Genomic DNA, 12,781 nt, shown 5'->3' with positions numbered 1-12,781 from the left:
ATAAATTAAAATGAATTACACGAGAATTCGCAATGTTATTATGATTTGGGAAAGGGATGTAGTAATAGCAAAGCAATAAGATTTTATATTAATATAATTTGATAATAATGATTAATATGCAAACTTCTTTCTTTTTTTTCAATTTGTTTGAATGTATTTTCTTTTCTTTTTTATATATTGTTCTATTAAGTGTGTCTTTTACATTGTCCTTTCAATAAAAGGTCTGCCAGCAAAGTGACATAGGCCATCACATTACTGCTACATTTCAAATTTGTATTCAGATTTCCCATCTGTCTTTTGTAGCTTCCCAATTATACAAATGTCTAACTTGAACTATGAATGAACTAATTGAGTGTTTGCAAATAAAGGACACAGGACATCAGTGGCACTTCCTTTTTGTAGTATCACTGCACTACATTTTCTGCGTAAGCATGCTCAGATGTGTTCTCGTATTTACACAAGTACACGAACAAGTTGGAAGATCCCACACTTGGCCTTAAACTGTTCTCACAGTCCCTGGTCTTTAGGATGTTCCCCCAGGATCAGTAGCAGTATGAAAGCAAGTGTGAACACAAACCAGAACAGACACGTATTGGTTACAAGCAGAGTTTCCATGACATCTGACCCCAAGGAAATGTGGTTATTATGTTTCAAGTTTAGTTTTGGAGAGCCTGTAGGATCTTTCAAGATTGCTTATGAAGGAACAACTTTCTTGTCCAAAACCTGCCCCTAACAGATCTTAACACACACAGTATACCACAACAAAGTTACTACAGTAGTTCCCGATGTATCAGAAGTGTTATGATCAAAACAGGGACAGAAGAACAGTTGACAAAGGCATTTGATGAGCAAACAGATATAATAAAGAAATGAAAACAACTCAACAATTTGAGTAAGAAGAGTAAATAGCAAAGCCTTGAAGGTTTAGACGACTTCACCGTCATTCTACTTCGTCATCAACACCTGTTTAGCTGTTTTGATGGGCTGTCATGCAAATATGTGGATTCTTTGTTTTCCTTGGGCACACACAGTTGATGCACATGGTGTTATTGTTTTAGGAATGTACAGTTGACTCTTTCTACAATACGTCCTGTTCTGACTGGTGACAAATGAGCACAGACATTTAGATAAACACTTAGCTGTAGAAAACACATTAAACGTAATAGAAAAAGGATCAGCTTGGTTTGGATTCAATATTTGTTATTATGAATGTGGATTGCCTGTACCATGAGAGGCATCCTACTGGACAACATTACAGAAAAAAAAACAAGAAAAAAAATGTAAGATGTACAAAACAAACCGCAAAGTCCATAGCAGATTTTAAGAAATAAAATATTTCTTACAAGATGCTAATATATAGAGCACACAGTGTGTAAACAAAATTTACATTTCGTGCAAATGTGCATTATGTTAAATTTACAATCCTTTTAAAATAAGTAATATTCTTCATCGTCCTAACAAACTTCGATGATATTGTGCAATTGCTGTATATACCAAAACAATTATGACAATAAAATATATAAAAAAACAGCTTAAAAACAACAGGTTTTGACACTCAAACATATACAGAGAGGTGATAATGGAGGGGGATACATCAAACAATTACAGAGAGATGCCTGACCTTCCCTTTTTAATAAAACATAAAAAATGATATATCTAAAGTTAACATGGTATTTTTGAATCATGTAAAATAATTCTGTGCATCGGCTAAACAGTCGAATTTAACATTTTAATTTTTGGTGTCTGTTGTAGCATCTATAAATGCATACACACACACACATAAATACATACAGAAGTCTAAGACCATTTGTGTGATATTTTGCTATTTTGTGTTTTTCTCATGTATTTCAGTTAACAAATGATATTATCAGCATAGCAATCAGAAATAATTATGGGGCATTTTCTCATATCCTTTCCAGGTTGAAATGTAACATTTCAAAAGTCTGAGACTTTTTAACCACATTGTTAAAGTGGTCTCAGACTTTTGGACCCCGCTGCACATGTGGTAACCGTAAAAATAATCTTGAGTCTCTCCTGGATATGTTTCAAGAATCCACTTTGCCATACGTTCCTTCTGGTGGTCGGTAGCATTTTGGAAAGGCCATCAGTTGTATCATGTTGAAAGCATATTTTCTGCACTTTATATTCTTTTGCACATTCTCAATCCGGCATCCTTCTCTAATGATGGAAGATGGAGAAAGAAAAACAGAGGTGATGATGAAAAGACATGCCTGTGATGTTTAAGCCAACACGTTATGCAAAGCATGTGGAACCTAAATAAAATGGCACATCATGAATCAAATGCAGATGGAAAAATGTAAATTCTTAATATGTCATAACAAACAAATGAAACAGCTGGTTTTTCACATGCTTTCCAAAAATACCCATGCATTTATCTTGGCTTGGTGGAAAGGAAACATTTGCCTTTATCAAAATTACAGGACTTCAGTGGAACACATGTTTATTCTAACTCCTTACAAAAAACATGCACCAGCACAGTACATAAAACCCATGAGCAACATTCTAAACGTTTTTCAGCTTGACCTTTAGTGTTCCACAAAAAATACATTGTAAGCAAAACATGAAGGAAACTGAACTGATTGAACTGAGGATTGTGTGCCAAAAGTGAAATAGCTTAAACCTGTTAGTTATTAGCAGATAACCACAGCACTCACAAAAAAACACAAAAAATTTGTTTGTCAAGACTAGTTGTGAGACCCAAGAGAAACACTCAGAGCAACCAAGCAAGAAAGTTAGACAGATCTTAGGTGTGACATAATCGGCAGTTTATTGGTATTTTGCAAGCAAAAAAACAACGCTTAAAATGAGCCAGACCACCAGCAGGTGGGAGCTGACCAGCAGAAGGGCGATGGGATAGAAGTGTCGAGACGCCGGCTTGTTAATAGCTATCGAGCCTGTCTCAGGGTCGTCCCATTGGGCTACATCTCCCTGGGCCAACCGACCGCTGACTCAGACCCAAATTAGAGAGAAAAAGCACAGACAAACAGCAAAAGTTAGTAAAATAGTATGTCAAGACATTAGTTTAGAAGAACACTAGTTTAAAGGACACACGTGCACAATGAAGAGGAATGGGTCTGTGAATGCCCAGCAAACACCTAACGTATTAAAGGATAAAGAATGAATGGAATCCAAAGAACAGGAAAGATGTGAAGATAGTTGTAATGCAGGTCAACAGATAATCCAGGTGTGGGTTCTAGTAAGAACTCTCATTTACCCTTCAATTATTTTGTTAGGACATCTATAACTTTATTCAAGAAGTTAATCACAGAATGTTAACAGATGTGGAAAATAAATTGTATTATTTCCGTGTCAACGGCAACCTTTTATTTATATTGCGAGTTACTTAATAAGTGAGAACAGTAAGCTAAGGTTAATCTTCCACCTGCTTCTGGATTCCAAAAGCGGCAAACATTATTTTTCTAAGGCGTTCTTTTGAAAAGAAATGAAAAGGTGTTTGTTACAATTATTTGCTTTATCTTCCTCGTAAAAAAAAAGCTTCACAATTGAGCTGACGTCACGCGTTGACACAGATCCAAATTAAGCACCATGTGCGTCAGATACAATTTCTGAACTGCTTTGGTTTTAAACTCAACTAAACCGGTTCAGCTATGTGAAATCAAACCCTGACATCAACAGCCTTCCCTTTTCCAAAAATAACAAACTGACAGGTCATGAAGTGAAGCCTCTTTTAAATCAAAATCATTTGATGTATACTACAATAACATCACATTTAATTTCACATTAAAGTTGCAAGAATAGGGTCTATTTTGATCACAATGCCAAATGAGGGTGAATGTCTATTGAAAAGTCGATAATTATATTTTTTTGCTTTATTGTAAATATGTTATGTCTTATCGTATTTAAAACGTATTATCGTATTTGGTTTTGACAAAAGTTCTCAAATCCCTGCCTTTATCTCTAGAACAACGAATTTGAGCGCACACACAGAGCCTGCTGTGACAAGCATGAAAAATAATGTATTAAAGTAGGTCAATGATCAGATTTCTCAAAAGTATTTAATTATACCTTGATATGGTTTCAAGACCCATTTGAGTTAACTATTTGGCGTTGGATTGAACGAATCTGAAAGAGCAATGCTATTCAGTGTGATGTGGGAAATAGTGTTATAAACAATTAAATCAATTATACTACTTAAACAATTAAATAAATTAAGTTCATAGAAAGGGAATCTATTAATTGAGTAATTATGAAAACAATGTGGTTATGAAGGCTTACTTTGAGCTCCGATTGGCCGTGTAAAGGGGGCAAAAAAAAAGCAATTACAGTAGTGGCCAAAAGTTTTGAGAATTACATAAATGTCCGTTTTCAAAAAGTTTGCTGCTAAACTGCTTTAAGATCTTTGTTTCAGTTGTTCCTGTGATGTACTGAAATATAATTACAAGCACTTCATACGTTTCAAAGACTTTTATCGACGATTACATGACATTTATGCAAAAAGTCAGTATTTGCAGTGTTGGCCCTTTTTCAGGACCTCTGAAATTCGACTGGGCATGCTCTCAATCAACTTCTGGGCCAAATCCTGACTGATAGCAACCCATTCTTTCATAATAACTTCTTGGAGTTTGTTTTGTCAGAATTAGTGGGTTTTTGTTTGTCCACCCACCTCTTGAGGATTGACCACAAGTTCTCAATGGGATTAAGATCTGGGGAGTTTCCAGGCCATGGACCCAAAATTTCAACATTCTGGTCCCCGAGTCACTTAGTTATCACTTTTGCCTTATGGCACGGTGCTCCATCGTGCTGCAAAATGCATTGTTCTTCACTAAACTGTTGTTGGATTGTTGGAAGAAGTTGCTGTTGGAGGGTGTTTTGGTACCATTCTTTATTCATGGCTGTGTTTTTGGGCAGAATTGTGAGTGAGCCCACTCCCTTGGATGAGAAGCAACCCCTCGCATGAATGGTGTTAGGATGCTTTACTGTTGGCATGACACAGCACTGATGGTAGCGCTCACCTTTTCTTCTCCGGACAAGCCTTTTTCCAGATGCCCCAAACAATCGGAAAGGGGCTTCATCGGAGAATATGACTTTACCCCAGTCCTTAGCAGTCCATTCACTATACTTTCTGCAGAAGATCAATCTGTCCCTGATGTTTTTTTGGAGAGAAGTGGCTTCTTTGCTGCCCTTCTTGACACCAGGCCTTCTTTCGAAAGTCTTCGCCTCACTGTGCGTAGAGATGCGCTCACACCTGCCTGCTGCCATTCCTGAGCAAGCTCTGCACTGGTGGCACTCCAATCCCTCAGCTAAATCCTCTTTAGGAGACGATCCTGGCACTTGCTGGACTTTCTTGGACGCACTGAAGCCTTCTTTACAAGAATTGAACCTCTTTCCTTGAAGTTCTTCATGAACCTATAAATTGTTGATTTAGGTGCAATCTTAGTAGCCACAATATCCTTGCGTGTGAAGCCATTTTTATGCACCGCAATGATGGCTGCACGCGTTTCTTTGCAGGTCACCATGGTTAACAATGGAAGAACAATGATTTCAAGCATCACCCTCATTTTAACATGTCAGGTCTGCCATTCTAATCCAATCAGCCTGACATAATGATCTCCAGCCTTGTGCTTGTCAACATTCTCACCTGTGTTAACAAGATGATTACTGAAATGATCTCAGCAGGTCCTTTAATGACAGCAATGAAATGCAGTGGAAAGGTTTTTTGGGATTAAGTTAATTTTCATGGCAAAGAAGGACTATGCAATTCATCTGATCACTCTTCATAACATTCTGGAGTATATGCAAATTTCTATTATAAAAACTTAAGCAGCAACTTTTCCAATTTCCAATATTTATGTAATTCTCAAAACTTTTGGCCACGACTGTACTTCCATAATCTGTTAATCTCTATGGGACATAATTCCATGGAATACTTTCCATTTAACAGGATATCTGTTACTCAAATGCCATAGAACTGTGTCATCTATTTGTTAGGACCCCCAACCGATTTCTTTGAATTGAGTAACTGAAAAAAGTAATCGAAGCCAAGGACTTTAAATTCACCAACACTTGTCAACATTTTGGCATCCTCACCCAATAAATTCCAGCACACTTGTAGACTTTTAATTACATCCTGTGATGTACATGCCGATATTGCATGCCTGTATGCTTTGTGCCACCGTGAGCATGTAGGCTTCACAGCTTAGGGCTTTGGGTACACACACATCTAGTTTTTCTAGCCACAGTTAAGTCGAATTGGCAAGATTTTAGGAAAACTCATCTGCACAGTCTGACATAAGGTTGTCCGGGAGTGTAGTGGAAAGTCACCAACTATGTTGGCTCTAAATTCTGGAACTTGTCACAGTTAATTGTCAACTTCCTTTACAACAGTGCAAAAGCCCACAGAGATCAACTTTTCTTAAAAGCTAAACCTCCAACACTTCTTAAAAAAAGCATCTTCATCTACTTAATCACCATAATCATCTACTCCGAAGTGTCAGGGTTCCTGTCTACTGTGTCTTTGTTTTCTCTTGTTGAGCACATGATATTGGTTTACAGCCTGTCATGTGCTTTCCTGTAAATTTGGAGTAACTCCGCCTCCTCGTTACCCTGTTGTCTCCTCGTTATTGTTTCAGTCTTCTCACCTGTGCTAATCAGTGTCTTATCTCTTCTCTCTCCTATCTTGTTTTCTTTATGACTCTCACCTGGTTTACTCGTTGTCTTCTCTCTCCTCATGTTTCTAGTTTGGGTTTTTATTTCCTTCCCTTTATATTCCTTTCATTTGTCAGATTGTTGTACGTTACCAGTATTTAATACCCTGTGTTTGTTACAGTCGTTTCTTGACCGATCATAGTCCTGTTTGTATATTATTATCCCAGTTCGTAGTCCCAAGTAGTGATGGCAAAATTAAGCCTCCTGAACCCCTGAAACTTCGCAGACTATTGGTTCATCAAAATGTTCATTACTCGAAGCTTCATTCAGCATTGCTCATTAGTGACACCTAACTGTTAGGCAAAGAAACAGCAGACAAATCAATTAATTCTGAGCCAGTGATCACAGAAGACAATTGCCCATTGCTTAAGTGTCAAATAAAATGTGTTTTTCTCTGTGTAACTTTCTCTGTGTAACTTGTGCGTGCATTCTCTCTCTCTCTCTCGCTCTCTCGCTCTCTCGCTCTCTCGCTCTCTCGCTCTCTCGCTCACTCGCTCACTCGCTCACTCGCTCGCTCTCTCGCTCTCTCGCTCTCTCAAGAATATTGTTTGAAGTTTTTTGAATAAAACGTAATTATTTAAAACGTTAATTATATAAAACTTCTAACAATTTTGTCTAGCACTTTAAATGAGTTCAACAATTATATTTTAGCAAGTTACTATGTCAACAGTCACAGGACCAAACGGATCGAACAAAGAAACATCATGAGGCGCAGAGACATTGAAAAACAAGTTAATTGACAAGTATAGTGAAGACAACAATTTCCAAATGGATAAATATTGGTATAACAATTTTTGCATTTTGACGCATTCCAGAGGTCAAGTTTGGTGAGCTCGGATCTGTGAATTGATATAACATGATGATGAACAGAAGATCGACATATCACAGCGTGACCTTTCATTTGGAGGAAATGTTAATATTGCTAATAAAATTGCTAATCTAATTTAATACGATACAGCTTTGAAATAACGAGGATGAGTTTGATATATGAAGGGACAAAACAGAAGTGTGTAAAGAAGAAGAGCAGGTGGATCAGGCCTGAAAACTCGCTCACCTCCGCATGCAGTCCAGAGCTCGCACAAAGTAGTCTTTATTGAGCTGGTGCTCGTCCCTCAGTATTGAGCACTGCTCCAGAGTTACTGACATGGACGTCCTGTCTTTGGCACTTTTACAGCTGGTGAAGCGGATTCCGTTCAGTCGGCGACAGATCTGAGGAGCCAGATGACATTTCAGTTGCAATTTATTACTGTGACATTGATTTCAGATTATTGATTTTTGTATGATTCTTCTGTCTTGAGTACAGTAGCTTTAAGACAGGGACAATAATAAGAATGTTTAAACTCCAATACCATATTGTATCTCGCATAAGGGAGTAAACCACTCACATTTTTTTAAATATATATTATTATATCTTTTTATGTGACAACACTGAAGAAATGACACTTGTACACAATGTCAAGTAGTAAGTGTATAGCATGTATAACAGTTCAAATTTGCTGTCCCCTCAAAATAACTTGACTCACAAGCATTAATGTCTAAACCGCTGGCAACAAAAGTGAGTACACCCCTAAGTGAAAATGTCCAAGCTGGGGCCAAAGTGTCAAAATTATATGTGACACAATTATTTTCCTGCACTGCCTTAACCCTGGCATGGACTTAACCAGAGCTTCATAGGTTGACACTGGAGTCCTCTTCCACTCCTCCAGGAAGACATCACGGAGCTGGTGGATGTTAGAGACCTTGCGCTCATACACTCTGTAGGGTTTAGGTCTGGAGACATACTCGGCCACTCCATCACCTTAACCCTCAGCTTATGTTCTCTGTTTGACTTTTAGTGTGCGTAATAAATCGTACACTTCCCGGACAGATTCCATAACCTCAGAGCAAACCTTACCATTCCTGCCAGCCACAGAATCTCCACATTCTTCCTCTTCTTAGTTACAACATTCTGGCCAAGGGTGTCGAGAAGTTCTTTAATGTCGGTCTGTGTCTGAAAACAGGGCAAGCCTTTAGAAAGGAAGAGACCGGGAACAAAAAAAAGAAGATTTGAGATATCACGCATGAATGAGTTTAAAGAGGGCCTGTTTGTCTTTGTATCGACAGGCACTGACTGGGATGAGATTAAAAAGTCTAGCGACATGTCCTCCAGTTGTTCTTGAGATACGGAGATTAATGGAAATAGGACAAGAAGTGACATGCTATGATGCATCTTGGCATCCGTCTGCTGGGAGCGCTCATAAGCTAAAGCTGTCACGCTTTGTCAGGAAGATCGACATATCATAGAGCAATAAGTACCTGCCCTTATTTTCTTAAACTTTAAAAATGAGGTCAAATTCTGTAGAAATGCACTGATGTAGGTGATATGTGATAACTTCATGTTTTGTGCAGTTCTAAGTTTTAACAAACAGATTCAGTGAAGACCCACAGATATGACAAATGAATGTTTAAGTAATTTTATGTTTTTGATATAAATAAAAATATACAATATACTTTTTATAGGCCTAGTGCTCCCCCCTAGTGTACATAGGATTGAAGAATTTTTATTTTGTAAACTTATTCCAAAATTTACATTTTGTATAATTCAACATTAAACTTACATTCTGATGGTACCGTGTTGGTTAAGGATTTATAATAGCCTTCAAGAGTCTCAAAGTTCTTCTGGTTTATTCTCTCCTGTAAAGATATGTCACCGAATCTGTGAGGGAGACAGAGAGGGTATCAGCTCAGACACGCTAGAACCCACATCACTGATGTATTATGATTTATTAAACACTTGATTCACAGGCTTGTAACTCAATAGGTGTTGAAGGATAGTGATTTGTTCGTATCAGTGAGATCTCTAACCTCTCGGCGAAGGTCTGCTGCTCGTTTATGCCCACATTGAAGAGCACAGGAAGCACACGCAGCGGCTTGCCCTCTCGGAGCTCCTCGGGTAACGTTTGGAAGGCATGATGTGGGAGTGGCACCTCAAGAGTGTAACGGTCTCTGGAAGGAAAAGAGGTCACATTTAAGAAGTCCATTAAGCACTTGTGTCGAAATGGAAGTATGTGAATGTTGTGTTCAGTATTTGAGCAATATGTGTTGATTAATAAACGCTAACTCTTTTAGAGCAGACATGTATCATCTAGATCACGGTCTCTCTCACCGTCTACCGCTGACGGTTGGCTGCAGGCTGTCTGCTTCTTCAGACATTGCCTCTGTGATTTTGAAGGTCACTCTGTGCAGGTCAGATATTCCCACCTCCATATCCTCTAACATTCCTATTTCTTCGCCTATGTGAGAAAAGTCCATAAAAGTCAAACAACATGTTTATATTGAACACATAATATGAATTTTTTTACAAAGGCACTATGTTACTCTTTTAACATCGTAGTTTGACACATTAATCTGCTCTTACTATGCATTCCAAAACCATAACAACAAGATCTTAATGATGGATCGGAGCTCTGCATTCCTCACATAAAACTATGAACAACATCCTCGAGGACTCAACGTTAATAAAAAAAAATAACGGAGTAAAGTAGAGTGTGTGCTTCTGAGAGTAATGTTATGTTTATTTCAAAGTTTTGTTACCATGGGACACAGCGTCATCATGACCACGCAGTGCACTTACAATGTAAAACATGACGAGAAGATGAACGCTATTATAAGTGAAAGTGATACATACACTACCAGTTGAAAGTTTTAGAATACTTGAGTGGAATGTTTCCCATCATCTTAAAATACTTTTGATATGAAGGTGAATGCTTAAATGTCTGAAATTAGTTTCGTAAAAATAATTTTAATTCTACAATTCATTAAAAAAATTAACTTATAAATAATAAATAGAGCAGCCAACAAGAGCTCACAATATATGTGAATATTGTATAAAAGAAATCTCAGGGAAAGGGAAATCTCAAGAAAGTGCTTGCCAAAATACAATCCTGCAAATTCCAGGGAAAATGTGAAAATATATGTAGAAAATAAATAAGTTTTGATTTATTTTTTGTTACAACAATTCCCATAGTTCCCTTTGTTTAATTTCATAATGTCGACGAGTTTAGTATTATTCTAAAATGTGGAAACAATATGAATAAGTGAGTAAGTGTTTTAGAGCCTCTAACCGCTAGTGTACATATAGAAATATAAAATAAGCAAGTAAAATAGGCAAAAATAATTTTAACATGTAAGGTGTGTTCTTTAAAGGGATAGTTCATCCAATAATAAAATTTCATAATTTATTCACCCTCATTCAAAACCTGTTTATTACTGTTTTATAAGATATTTTGAGAAATGTCTTAGTGGTTCTGTGTCCATACAATGGAAGTCAATGTTGGTGTCAACAGATGCTTGGTTACCAATACTCTTCCAAATATTTTCTTTTTGCAGAAGATACAAAGTCACACAGGTTTGGAATGACATGAGGGTGAATTTTTGGGTAAACTATCCCTTTCAGTAATATACCATACATTTTTGCTTGTGTTGAATGTTTGCATTGGAAATGAAGTTTGTGAATGATTTGCATATGTAACGTTCATCGTTCAGGAGAGACACACATAAAGTGTGAACCGTGAACATACTCACTGTATGTACTGAGGAGACTTTCAAACTGAGCCACAAGTCCGACCGTATGCAGCTGTCTGAGAAAGCCCTTATCCTCCAAACCCGCATATAAACGCATGACAAATCCACACGCCAATGCAGCCAGCTACAAAAACAAAAAAACTATACATTTTGCATTCTGTTTAAACACTGTTGGAAAAAAAGAGCATAGACAGGTTTTGAAATTCTAAGACGGTCTTAACTGGCATCAGATCTGGCGCTGGTGATTATTATTGTATAGAGACTGGCCACGAGATTACTAGACGTTTTACATGACACATGCAATGTCTTCTCCAAATTGAATTTCATTGTTTTTTCTCAGTAAAGATGTCTTTTAGGGGACATTGCAACACGAAAAGTTTCAACCAGTTTATTTTCTTTCTTTGAAGCAGGACATGTTTCTGTTCCAAGTTCAAATACTGTTCAAATACTGTACATGTTGTTACTGTTAGCTGCGGCACGCAAGTCCTGCCCTCATGTTAGCCTACAACCTCGAATGATTTGCTATTGTTTGATGCAATCTTCAGCGCTTTTGGTGTTGAGACCAAAGCAGAAGCTTTAATGCAATTTGTTAAGGGCCTTAAAGGAACAGTGTACACAAAAATGAGAATTCTTTATTAAAAAGTTGTCAGTCACATTTGTGTACTATAGGAGCATGAGATTTGAAAGTCTCAAAATTCCAGAAAATAAAGTAAAAAAAATTGTCCTGTTCCACAAACCAAAGGGTGAATTACTAAATAGCACATGTTATATAGCACACTAAATAGCACACTTTCAAATAGCAATTTTGGAGCTTGTCTGCAACCATCGTCAATTGGCTCTCTCATCCGAATGGTGGATCTGACTCACGGCTTGGCTGAAGACAGCATCTCGTCTTTGCTGGAGCTGAAGACGCTGCACGGTGCTGCACGCCGCTTCCTGGAGTAACACAAAGCTCATCGAGTGTCTGGCTCTCTCTGTCACATCCATCACACATTCCTTTAGAGTGTGAACCAGAACGGCCAGCTGATCATGTAAATCTGCAGCTGTTGAGGAATATGGACACAAAACAGATATTTGAAACTAAGTTTTCGTTGGGAGCAGTGGTTTGGCTTGAGGGTGTAACATTTACGCATTTGGCAGTGAGATGTTTTTATTCAAAGCAACTTGCAGTGCATTCAAAGTACGTTTTCCCTGGGTACCCAACCAACAAATGTTGTACTATTCACTGCAGAGATATAGGTATTGCAAAACGGTTGCTAGGCTAACCTGTTTGGTTGGTATGGACATGGCCTAGCATCTCCCAGTTGATGAAATTATAGGCTATGAGTGAAATTAACCAATCCCCATGTCTCTTCGATTTTCTAATGTTTAGATATAGGTATTGTTAAACGGTTGCTAGGCTTTCCTGTTTGGTTGCTATGGGCGTGGCTTAGCAGAAGCCAATTGATGATGCGTCAAGCTCCAAGTGAAACAAACCAACCCCCATGTCTCAACGAAGTTCTGATGTAGAGTTATAGGTCTTGTTAAATGG

The 12,781-nt window shown here is 37.8% G+C and overlaps 1 protein-coding gene across 4 annotated transcripts in view; it reads right to left on the bottom strand.

The window, feature by feature from the left end:
• Positions 1-884: 884 nt before the first annotated feature.
• Positions 885-12,781, bottom strand: part of inpp4b (inositol polyphosphate-4-phosphatase type II B) — a 102,140-nt gene continuing 90,243 nt past the window's right edge. For 2 of the 4 annotated variants that reach the window (XM_056733781.1, XM_056733799.1), the window contains 8 exons: positions 12,118-12,293; positions 11,251-11,374; positions 9,833-9,959; positions 9,532-9,672; positions 9,285-9,382; positions 8,582-8,694; positions 7,742-7,896; positions 2,772-2,965 (listed from right to left, as the gene is read on the bottom strand). In XM_056733781.1, coding sequence (XP_056589759.1) covers positions 2,788-2,965; positions 7,742-7,896; positions 8,582-8,694; positions 9,285-9,382; positions 9,532-9,672; positions 9,833-9,959; positions 11,251-11,374; positions 12,118-12,293 — 1,112 coding nt within the window. In that variant the 3' untranslated portion in view covers positions 2,772-2,787. Of the gene's footprint in view, positions 2,179-2,771; positions 2,966-7,741; positions 7,897-8,581; positions 8,695-9,284; positions 9,383-9,531; positions 9,673-9,832; positions 9,960-11,250; positions 11,375-12,117; positions 12,294-12,781 lie in introns of those variants that run through there. The other 2 variants (XM_056733792.1, XR_008904880.1) reach the window with 2 other exon arrangements.

The sequence above is a fragment of the Triplophysa dalaica genome, chromosome 2, assembly GCF_015846415.1.
Source record: "Triplophysa dalaica isolate WHDGS20190420 chromosome 2, ASM1584641v1, whole genome shotgun sequence".
Taxonomy (NCBI): Eukaryota; Metazoa; Chordata; class Actinopteri; order Cypriniformes; family Nemacheilidae; genus Triplophysa; species Triplophysa dalaica.
This window is presented reverse-complemented; position numbering and strand designations above follow the sequence as displayed.